At 41.3% G+C, this 12,164-nt stretch overlaps 1 protein-coding gene across 1 annotated transcript; it reads left to right on the top strand.

Moving 5' to 3' along the window:
• The first annotated feature begins 2,733 nt into the window (after positions 1 to 2,733).
• On the top strand, positions 2,734 to 9,524 carry LOC311295214 (uncharacterized protein). Its single transcript, XM_084416474.1, has 13 exons — positions 2,734 to 3,326; positions 3,406 to 3,545; positions 4,448 to 4,652; positions 4,761 to 4,865; positions 4,955 to 5,148; positions 5,692 to 5,817; positions 5,938 to 6,579; positions 8,041 to 8,092; positions 8,174 to 8,224; positions 8,374 to 8,418; positions 8,505 to 8,575; positions 8,664 to 8,721; positions 8,826 to 9,524. Exons 1-6 carry the CDS (start codon positions 2,885 to 2,887, stop codon positions 5,764 to 5,766), a joined length of 1,161 nt encoding a protein of 386 aa, XP_084272600.1. The 5' UTR covers positions 2,734 to 2,884; the 3' UTR covers positions 5,767 to 5,817; positions 5,938 to 6,579; positions 8,041 to 8,092; positions 8,174 to 8,224; positions 8,374 to 8,418; positions 8,505 to 8,575; positions 8,664 to 8,721; positions 8,826 to 9,524.
• The last annotated feature ends 2,640 nt before the right edge of the window (positions 9,525 to 12,164 follow it).

The following is a 12,164-nucleotide window of genomic DNA, read 5'->3' as shown; positions in this document are numbered from 1 at the left end:
TGTTTTCATCTCTTGTAGAGACATATAACGATTCAGAGAGGTGACTCATTACCTGAGCTGCAGCAGTGCAACAAGTGTTGCAGCCATTACCACTGCCCTTTTTGTTCGGCCAGTGTATTTAAGCCAGCCAAACTAGTCAAATTAAAAAGTCATGTTCAAATCCACTTCAACAAGGCAGTTGTCTGTGGAGGTATGAATATCTTGAGTTATTTGTTTAACATATGTACACCCAATATATTATAGTATAATAGTTTACCAGTATACTCTTTTTTTTTTTTTAGGCTTCACTATACTCAGATGTGGACTGGGATGTAGAACAGCACTGCATCACCACTGCCCATACTGTGATACCACAGTTTTAAGGAGAAGGGATTTTGAGATGCATGTTCAGGTTTGCAAAAAAATCCCGCTTTCAACTTCAGCCACAATTTTATCTCTAGCCACTGCAGCGCTGAGCACACCATCTCCAGCCACTGTAGCGCTGAGCACACCATCTCCAGCCACTGCAGCGCTGAGCACACCATCTCCAGCCACTGTAGCGCTGAGCACACCATCTCCAGCCACTGTAGCGCTGAGCACACCATCTCCAGCCACTCCTGCGCTGAGCACACCATCTCCAGCCACTGCTGCGCTGAGCACACCATCTCCAGCCACTGCTGCGCTGAGCACACCATCTCCAGCCACTGCTGCGCTGAGCACACCATCTCCAGCCACTGCTGCGCTGAGCACACCATCTCCAGCCACTGCTGCGCTGAGCACACCATCTCCAGCCACTGCTGCGCTGAGCACACCATCTCCAGCCACTGCTGCGCTGAGCACACCATCTCCAGCCACTGCTGCGCTGAGCACACCATCTCCAGCGCTGAGCACACCATCTCCAGCCACTGCTGCGCTGAGCACACCATCTCCAGCCACTGCTGCGCTGAGCACACCATCTCCAGCCACTGCTGCGCTGAGCACACCATCTCCAGCCACTGCTGCGCTGAGCACACCATCTCCAGCCACTGCTGCGCTGAGCACACCATCTCCAGCCACTGCTGCGCTGAGCACACCATCTCCAGCCACTGCTGCGCTGAGCACACCATCTCCAGCCACTGCTGCGCTGAGCACACCATCTCCAGCCACTGCTGCGCTGAGCACACCATCTCCAGCCACTGCTGCGCTGAGCACACCATCTCCAGCCACTGTAGCGCTGAGAACACCATCTCCAGCCACTGCTGCGCTGAGCACACCATCTCCAGCCACTGCTGCGCTGAGCACACCATCTCCAGCCACTGCTGCGCTGAGCACACCATCTCCAGCCACTGCTGCGCTGAGCACACCATCTCCAGCCACTGCTGCGCTGAGCACACCATCTCCAGCCACTGCTGCGCTGAGCACACCATCTCCAGCCACTGCTGCGCTGAGCACACCATCTCCAGCCACTGCTGCGCTGAGCACACCATCTCCAGCCACTGCTGCGCTGAGCACACCATCTCCAGCGCTGAGCACACCATCTCCAGCCACTGCTGCGCTGAGCACACCATCTCCAGCCACTGCTGCGCTGAGCACACCATCTCCAGCCACTGCTGCGCTGAGCACACCATCTCCAGCCACTGCTGCGCTGAGCACACCATCTCCAGCCACTGCTGCGCTGAGCACACCATCTCCAGCCACTGCTGCGCTGAGCACACCATCTCCAGCCACTGCTGCGCTGAGCACACCATCTCCAGCCACTGCTGCGCTGAGCACACCATCTCCAGCCACTGCTGCGCTGAGCACACCATCTCCAGCCACTGCTGCGCTGAGCACACCATCTCCAGCCACTGCTGCGCTGAGCACACCATCTCCAGCCACTGTAGCGCTGAGAACACCATCTCCAGCCACTGCTGCGCTGAGCACACCATCTCCAGCCACTGCTGCGCTGAGCACACCATCTCCAGCCACTGCTGCGCTGAGCACACCATCTCCAGCCACTGCTGCGCTGAGCACACCATCTCCAGCCACTGCTGCGCTGAGCACACCATCTCCAGCCACTGTAGCGCTGAGAACACCATCTCCAGCCACTGCTGCGCTGAGCACACCATCTCCAGCCACTGCTGCGCTGAGCACACCATCTCCAGCCACTGCTGCGCTGAGCACACCATCTCCAGCCACTGCTGCGCTGAGCACACCATCTCCAGCCACTGCTGCGCTGAGCACACCATCTCCAGCCACTGCTGCGCTGAGCACACCATCTCCAGCCACTGCTGCGCTGAGCACACCATCTCCAGCCACTGCTGCGCTGAGCACACCATCTCCAGCCACTGCTGCATTCTCCTCAGGAAGGGTTCGTGTGCAGCCTGTGATAAAAAAAAAATGCCAAGTTTGCAATATCCTCATTAATAGAAAAAACTTAAAAAAACACATTGACCGCAAACACACAGAACAGCCAATACAGGACATTAATGCCACATTCCATCTTGCTAGCCAATGCATTGACAAGACAAATGGCGTATTTACAGTCCTTAAAGTTACCAAGGGTCACAGTGTTCCTCTTCATATTCAGCTCAAGACATGGGGAGAACACCATAAGGTCATCTGTGAATCACATGAATGTCAGGTCAACATGGAAGTTGCACAGAGGAGTGGCCTGTCATCATATCAGTGCAAACACATCCGCTCTGTAACTTACTGCACATCTTCTGCAGAACTAGTCTCCCTGAAAGAGGAGATTTTAACCGAGATGGTAAAAGCAAAGCGGTTTAGTAATGAAAAGAAGAAGATATGCCTTACTCGGCAGCAGCTTGCCAACAGCAATTGCATTCCACTCTCTGTTCAAACTTCGATTGGCACCCCTGAAACAAAGAAGTTGATTTCAGTATTCGAACCCAGTGTCTCCTATTACAGCCGGTTGGGACGTGTAATGGTTGCGTATGACTCAAAATTAAACACATGGCATTGTCCCTGTGCCAAATTGCGGCGTTCATGTGTGCACAAATGTATTGCAAAATGGCACCTTTTTCAGACACAACGTGAGTTGTTTCGAACAGTCTTCAGCAGAGAAGAATCACCACACAAAGAGCCACATGCACAGTCTGAGGAGAAGGATTTCAGAGAAGACAGTCCTGTTTATCCTCCAAAAGATCTGGGGCTAAATAATATGGTATGTTACATTCTTCAGCACAAGAAGATACCCGTTGATCTACCAGACGATGTGCATGTACCATCACCAGAAAAAGACTATCCAAGAAACCTTTGTCCAGATGAAAGCATCTGTCAGAGTTGTCCAGGTGTCGTTCCACTCAGTGATCCCATCCTAATTACAAAGAAGGCTAAAATACTCACAAACTGGTCCATTGTTGAAGGTATGATTTGGTGTTATGTAATTTCGTGTGTGATATTCAGCTAAATTGTCCTCTGATGTATTACTTGTTTACATTTTAGACGTTGCCACCTACTGTAAGCGGTGCCCACTTTGTGGAATGTTCTACCGCTACCAGGAGTGGAAAGACCAGCTACATAACTTTAATGACCACATCATCCTTGCCCTACCCTTATGCCTAACCTTGAGAAGCCTTCTCCAGGTAACTTTTAATTTAACACTATGGTGTAGGTATATATGTATTAGGGGTGTCGCAATATACCGGTGTTGACGATAATTGTGATATTCAAAGTATGAAATATCGACATTAATTTAGAGTGTGACAATATACCGGTTTTGGCGATAACCACAATGTTTAAAATGAACAGGACTCTTATGGTAACATGACACGTAAATACTCCAGCGCCAGTACCTGGTTGACCTCTCAGGTGGCTGTATTGCATCCGCTGACACCTATCAAATAAGAAGACGATGCAGCGCTTATAATTTTATATTAAATTTACATTATATTTGTCTCAAATCATCGCTAATGACTTCACCCTGTGCTGCAATGTACAGGGTGGGCCATTTATATGGATAGTTCATTTTGAAATTAAATTTTTGTATGTTTTAACTTACCTCAAGGGCATCCAAGATGTAGGTGTCTTTTTTTCCTCAGTAGTTTCAATTTTGATATTTTTAGGTTAAACGGTTCTTGTCTGTCAGTCATTTAATGCAGGTCTATGGTCACCACCTCAAAGAGCATGCACAGAGAAGTCCAAATTAAACAATTCCTTTAAACATAAACTGCCGTAGCCAAGGCAACATCTAATGTATATATCACATGCTTGTCTTCCTTCACAAATATTTGACATAGATTGAGTATACAAGAAGTAATGCATGTGCCTTGTGTTTGTCAGTATCCTTATATTTGTTGTGTAAAAAAGAAAAACTATAATCAAAGTAAAAATTTATTTGACCGACCCCACACACACACAGATTATATAGATATCGCGATATATCGATATCGTGAAATCTTTTGGCCACAATAACGTGGTGTGAAAAATCTAACATCGTGACAGCCCTATTATGTATGTTACTTAAAACAGATTTTGTTTATTCCAGGTGCATACTTCTGTGAGCAGAGCCGTTGATTTTTTGCAAGATTTGACCGGTTTAAAGTTTCCGTCAGCAGACACGGTGCTGCATGCCTATTTACACTTTGAGGCCCTTACAAAACATGAGTACAAGTATTCATGCGTTACCTGTGGTGATTATCCCCCTGTTGTGATAATGGATCTACACAGAAAGGGTGTTTTCCAGTTTTCTGGTATGTTTATTGTAATCATTTTCATTTCCAAGTTGTTTTACTTGTTTATTTTCAATTTAATTTTTCTTCACGTTATTGCCATATAGTGACATTTTTGTTTTCTTCCAGTAAGTGACATAGAGGAACCTCCAGAAAACTTTCAAGGGGAAGTCAATCTGGAAACATTCTGGGAGGCTTTGTCCAAAGAGATGATATGTCGTGGATTTGTTACAAGTATGTGCAAACATTTTTTTTTTTCACTATATTGCAAAGAAATTAAAAGAATCACACAGCTTATTATGTTTTAAATGCTGCTTTTGTAGGTGGTGCACAAAATCCATTTGTTGTTAAACCAATGTATCACTTCTGGGCTCCTTGGATTGGCAAGAACACACGCCGTTCAGATAGTGTGCTAAACACAGAGTATGAAAAACTTCATTCTTCAAAGTCTGCATCAGAGACTGCAGAAATTACGGTGACCGAGGAGAGGCTGAAGGAAGAACTTCAAAAGCAAAAGGTTTGTTTGTAAAACTGCTACTATTTTTTCCAATCAGTGTTAATTTTGACAGCAAATTTTGATTTAGTTTTAGTCATAGTCTTTTGACTAAAATGTCATTTAGTTTTAGTCATCTGAAGTGTTTTAGTTTTAGACTAGTTTTAGTCGGCGAAAATACAATAAGATTTTAGTCGACTAATTCTACAGTAGATTTAGTCGACTAAATATATAATGGGTTTAAATTGAAATGCATTCATTTAGAATTTCTCTCAAATTTCCAGACCCATATACTCCTGGAGAAAACATATATTAACCTGCTAATATAAATTATTTTATTTGAACGTGCAATACAGATACAGATTTAAGTACTTTAACTTAAAAATATCTTAATTAAATAAAACCACTTTTCCTAAAGTAAAACACAGTCTTTTTTTCAATGAATGATATATGAATTCTTTATAACTACTTGCATACATCATTCTCTATTCTTTCAAGCAGATATATTTATTTGTATGAATTAAATATATATATACTACACTATATTCAAATATTTTTTTTTTGTAGGTTAATGTTATTCGGAATCTATGCAAAGAATGTGGTCTGAACTCTACTGGATCCTCAGATTGTCAAATGAAATGAAATCGAGGCAAACATATGACAAAATCTTTGAGAAAATCTGGGGTGCCTCTGGTGAGCTTAATTTATAATACTGTTTTGTCTGGTGTTACAAATATAACCTTTGATATTACAGTCAATATATTGGCAATACAGTCATGTTTAAAAAAAAATATTGTTTTTGTGTTATACTAGGAGGCTGGGGAGTCATCATGTGCCCATGTGGCGTAGTTTACAGTCTAAAATGCAATCTTCGAGCAGAAAGCCCTCGAGATTTTGCTGATCTTCTGTTCTCATGGAAGCATCTGCCGAACATCATTATTTATGACTTTGCACGTGGTTTAGCAACACATGCCAATCTAAGGGCACCAGAAAGCATACCTATTCGTCCATATGAAGGACGCTTAGCAGAACCCAATGAAGAAAACATTAAACTTGCCAAATCTGGAAATCTGAAAGTGTCCTTCCCTTGGCTGGAAGAAAAAATGAGTGTGAGCAATCCTCAAGGACACCCAGTGACAGGATCTTCGGATCATTACGTATTGTCTGACCGTTTTCACGAGAGCAATACCAAAGACAGTAGAGATGTTCTGAGGAAGATCACTATTGTGCCTCAACTAGCTGGCAAAATAAATAGCCAGGTTGCAGAGCAACTGTTTGCAAAAATGAGAAAAAATAACTACTTTTTGAACATGTCTCAGCCATCAACACATCTGTTTCAAATGAGGACAATAATTCACCACTATAACGAAAACAAGAACAACAAAGTGAGAACTAGATTAATGAAGACTTTTGGATCAAAGTTGGTGAAGAATATGCTTGGACAGGCTGTGCTGGGTAAATTAAAATATCTTTATTTATATATGTATGTATGTATGCATGCATGTATGAATGAATTAGTGGAAATGCATAGACCACCATTCAGTGTGTGTGTTTAAAGGAAATAGCTCTTGTTGGCTGTTTGTATTGTTATATAAAATTCTGACATCTCCACTGAGGAGCCAGTCCCCATAGACATTGAGATGGAGGACATAGACATTGAGATGGAAGACACAATCTCGACCTCAATGATGGTCCCAGCCAGTAGTAAGTGTTAAAGGGGTGGTTGAGTGTGATTTCACTTTTCTAACTTTAGTTAGTGTGTAATGTTGCTGTTTGCGCATAAACAACATCTGCAAAGTTTAAAGGACCAGGCACTGTTCAATATGTGTTCCAAGTTCAATATGTGTTCCAAGTTCAATATGTGTTCCAAGTTCAATGTGTGTTCCAAGGTCAATGTGTGTGTTCCAAGTTCAATGAGTGTGTTCAAAGTTTTGCCATTCAGAGTGTCCCGTTCAAGAGTTTATTAAGTAAGGGATAATGTAGAGCGAGACGGTTGTTATAGCGAATACAACCCGACAGGCTGATCAGGACCCTGACGCGAAGCGGAGGGATCTTTAATCAGCCTGAAGGGGTTGTTTTCGCTATAACAACCGCCTCACTCTACGTTATCATGCTTATTACATGGCTACCTACCAAATAATCAATAATTTGACACAAAATATTGATTTAAAAACGATAGGCTATATGTCGAACGTCGCATTACGAAACCAGAAAACAGAACGCATCGCTTCCGGTTCAGGTCTTTTGTATGTGCTTCATGCATTTTTTTACTGTTTTACTCAAGATAACTTAAAAGAAGCGAGCAAAGAATGTGAATGCATGTGAAGATCGATATTTAAAAGTAAAAAAAAAAAAAAATCTTCACACTAACGTTTAGATATTTAAATAAAATAAAACGCCAATAACAAAGTGAGATAGGTAGGTTAGCTGATTACCTTAAAATTCCATAGATATCGGCATCAGTTCATACGGCTGTTAACACTTTCTATGACAAGCGGATGCGATGAGACCAGGTTTCCGGTTTCGTCATGCGACGTTCGACATAGAGCCTATTGTATTGCTTCCGCTAAGGAAAACAGTCTGTTCCGTCTCTACAGTTAGAATCCTGCGTCCAAAGCAACTCTCTGCTTTGCATGGCAACGGTGTGTTATACTTCGCAGTGGTCTGTTATCATGGCAACGGTGTGTTATACTTCGCAGTGGTCTGTTATCAAGAAATAACAGACCACATTCTACATTAAAATTAAACCTAGCCATGTAATAAACTTGCTTAATGGTTACTTGCATGATGTTCTGATTCTGTATGCTGTGACAGTTTTTTCAAAAAAAATATATTCAGAGCTTCAAACTGTATTTGCTGCACAATGCAACTTCATATTAACAAATCTGTTTTATTATTTGTGTATTTTTGTTGCAGTAAACTGACAGCAAAAATTTCACCTGGCAAATGGGTGCTACTGAAAAACAAGGTTGGTTATAAAGAAGTCGGCTAAAGTTGGGACTGAAGTTTCAAACCCTTAATAACCTAATGCTTTTTTTTTTTTTTTTAGGATATCCCACAACAGATTGGTGGTGTAGACTGTGGAGTCTTCATGTTGATGGTGAGATAATTATGTTTTGATCTAAATCAATGATTAGTGTGTTTTAAAATAAATAAATAATAATTTAAGTTGGTAAATAATGAACATGGAAACATTATTTTTTTATTTGACGATAATTAACTTTTAACTTAACTTTTCCTGTTTTCCAGTACGCTCTACATCTTGTCACGGGAGCACCCTTTGATTTTACATCTGTAAGTAATTTACCAGGTCAAATAATTGACCTTTATGATGTTGTAGCAGTTGAAATATCAAGATTTCTCTATTTTTTGTCTTCCAGTGCGACTTTCCGAACATACGGAGATGGTGGGCTCTTATTCTTCTGGAAAATTTTGGGGTTTTCTCTGAAAGGTAGATACTGGACATTTACTCCAGCCCACTGTTACATTTTTACCCTCTTCTGATCAATTTTAAATTAACCAAGATATGTATATTCCAGTGCAGAAACCCCTACAAGAGTCGAACGAGAACAAGCTATGCTTAGCAGCAGTGAGGCAGTGTGTATATGTTTATATAATTATATTTAAAATAATAATATATCTTAACATACATTTATAAGAAATATTAAAGTCACATTTTCCTTTAATATTCTGTAATGAAGGAGCTCCCAATAATCTGGCACATGAAAGAAGCTGTGGAATGGCTCCATTCCAACAGCCATCTGCTCAAGGGTCCAGTGGAGGAGCCTCTTTTCATTCGAATGGACGAAGAAGATAAGGAAAAGGCCCTCAACAATCTCCGGGAACAGTCAGAAGCTTCCAGAGAGCCCTTTGTATTCCGTTTTGTGCTCAGGGATGACATGGAGTTTTTTTTGCAAGAATGTAAGGACAAAATGGGCCTCAGAGTGAATTCCTCATTTGATAGATTTTGAAGTTTACACCGCTTACCTGGGACTGATTGCGTTACACACTTGCATCTCATTTACACACACTCATATAAACCACTTCCACACACACACACATCCAACATGAAGTCTTGATTCTGCCCCAGCCATCATTTCTGAGCATTTATTCCCGTGTTTGATTTCTGTTCTTGACCTTGGATTGTTTATCGTTTCTGATTCTCTGCTGCCTGCCCTGACCTGGACTGTTTATTGATTCCTGATTCTTGCTGCCTGCCTCGACCCTTGCCTGTACACCTGGTTTGTCTCTGCCTAGCCTGCTTTGCCCTGTCTGCTGTGTTTGACCCTGCCTGTCTTGACTACTCTAATAAAGCTGCAAATGGATGCCACTGTCTTTGCCTCATCACAACAAAGTGTCACATGTTCTTGTGAAATAAAGGATATTTTATGTAAATTGCCCATAAGTTTCAAGCATTATTTTTGATCACATCGTGATCAGGAAGTAACTCTCATAATACAATGAAACATAATTATATTACACAAGATTAATGTTTTAAACTGCTTATTTTACTGTAACTGTACCTTAATGTATCATTATAAAACGTATAAAGAATGACGTTTCGTGTGTAATAAAAGCTAATTATACTCCAAAACCTAGGCGCTACTCGCGGTAAACTCCGCCCTCACTTCCGGTTCTGGCGCTGGGGTTCTGAAACTGGTGGTGCTGCGAGTCTGCAGCTGGATACACTATTGCCCCAGGGGGGCAGGGATTTGTATTATTTTGAAGGTACCCCCGGGCGGCGAGTTTTTTTTTTTTGCAGGGTGGTAGCGGAAGACTCATTAATATTCATAGAGAACTCATCCCTGATTGGCTCGCCGCGTGACACAGTGACACAGTGCCCAGAGTGATAGAGAATACATCGCCTCAGATCGCGACAACCTATTTTTTACAGTCTATGGTGACAACAGACACATTCACGAAGGTAAAGTTTCATTTCATATTTGATTATTTGATCACACATGTGATTAATCTTCTAATAAATTTTTAATGGCCTAGTATTCAAAAACCAACTGAATTAATAGGGAATTAACCCTTACGTGTCCGTTCGCTCTATTGTCGTTGATATTAAAAAAGGTAAAAGATGTTACATTTCTTAAAGAGGATAAAGTGGTGTTAAATCGGTTCTTATCATGTTTTATCTAAATTTTTGCTTCACTTCTAAATGTTTACTTCACTTCTTAAATGTTTACAAGTAAATTGACAGTATGCTCTCATTCGTGGTATGAAGAGTTCAGATGCAAAAGCCTCTCAGAAATTTTCTTCTAGAATTATCTTTTTTTTTCAAGCTCGTATATTTATAATATTTGATATTTTATATATATATATATATATCAATATATATATATATATATATCTATATATATATATATATATATATAGAGAGAGAGAGAGAGAGAGAGAGTGTGTGTATTGCACCCAGTGTATAAAAATGTGCTATATAAATAAACATTTACTTTCTTACTTACTCAAGACATAGAACTTTTTATGTGAGGTGGTTATCCAGCACCAACATTGGAATGTTCGATGCGGGCACGTAAAGGTTATGAACCTTGTGAACTTTTTGCAGATGTTGCCAAAGCCACGCATTGCGTCATCACGTTGGAAAGGTCACGAGTCACGCCATCAAGTTATTTGTGTGTGTACTCTGGTTCAAAAAAGTAGGAAAGGGTGAAAAACTCCATCTCATTTTCTCCTCCAACTTCAAAATTGTCTGACTTCTTTTGTTTTATTTATGTATTTAATTTAAAAAAATTGTGACCTTTCCAACATGATGCATGATACATGGCGCATCTCAGAGATGGTAAAAGATTTTTTTTTTTGTGGGCATTTGTGGTTTAAAAGTATATAATTGATTTTTTTTGTGAAAATAACCAATCATTTCGCTGGATAATACCCTTATTTCTCGACCGGGATCGTGTAGAGACTTTGAAGCTGTATTGTGACCGACATTTGAACCTTCTTTGAACATTTGAATAGCTGGTTGCAATTGAAGTCCTTTCTGTGTAGAAAAATCCTGGAATGTTTTCCTCAAAAGCCTTAATTTATTTTCGACTGAAGAAAAAAAGACACTGGGGTGAGTAAATTATCAGCAAAACATTTTTCGGAGGTGAACTAATCCTTTAAGAAGTTACTACACATACACACACACACACAGACACACACACACCAGAAGTTACTACCATTTACACACACACACCACACAACATCACAAAAAATTTACTTGTTACTAGTAACCATTAACCAATACTTGTTGATGTATGTTGTTGTGCCCATTGTCAGCAGGCTGGAAATTCGGGTCAGGGGAATGATGGAGGGCCTTGTTCGAAAATTACAGGCTGAGCCTGACTTGTACAAGGCTCCCATGGAGAAGATGCTGGCATCTTATGACAGACTGACTACCGACAGCCAGCTAATCTCTGCACTGGCCACATTTGGCCAGCAAAGTGCATCTGCCGGATCAGGTGCTTGGAAGATGGCAAGAAGGGGCATGCAAACGAGCACAAAAATTGGAGTGCAGCCGACAGCAGTGGCTCGTCAGAAAACGCCACTTGGAGGCAGACGTGCCCTCATTACTGGGCGACCAACAAAAAGCTCGAGACGAGAGCACAGCTACGGAAGGGCAAGGGGCAATTCACTTCCGAAAAGGCAGGCACCACATAGCCTATCGCAGTGTGTCACTGACTGTGTTGCACTTGCCAAAAAACATAGTAAATAGAAAAGTTCTTTTTTTTTCTTATCTTTTTTTTTTTGCTTGTTTAAATTTGACATACTTGACAAACAGAGCACTTGCAGTTACTGTTAGTTTACTAGTACTAGAATTGTTTATTAGCCAACTTGTAGATGATACAGCATTGTTTCTAAGAGATATCTCTCAGATCCCAATTGCTTTAACCTCTCTTCAGTCTTTCTCTAATGCATCTGGCCTTTTGCTTCTTTAAAGAAAGCAATGAAAACAAACAGAATTTGTGCCATGTTTAATATTCTCACTTAATGTTTTTTGTTGTTGTGCCCTCTCCTTTTATTTTATTTTTACAAAT

Source organism: Rutilus rutilus (assembly GCF_951802725.1).
Source record: "Rutilus rutilus genome assembly, chromosome: 8".
Taxonomy (NCBI): Eukaryota; Metazoa; Chordata; class Actinopteri; order Cypriniformes; family Leuciscidae; genus Rutilus; species Rutilus rutilus.
This window is presented reverse-complemented; position numbering and strand designations above follow the sequence as displayed.

Excerpts from the sequence above, each read along its gene's own strand:
- LOC311295214 (XM_084416474.1), top strand. The coding sequence starts at position 2,885 with ATGGTTGCGTATGACTCAAAATTAAACACATGGCATTGTCCCTGTGCC. Across the intron at positions 3,327-3,405 it reads AAACTGGTCCATTGTTGAAG|ACGTTGCCACCTACTGTAAG; the intron begins GTATGATTTGGT and ends TTTACATTTTAG. Across the intron at positions 5,149-5,691 it reads AAGAACTTCAAAAGCAAAAG|GTTAATGTTATTCGGAATCT; the intron begins GTTTGTTTGTAA and ends TTTTTTTTGTAG.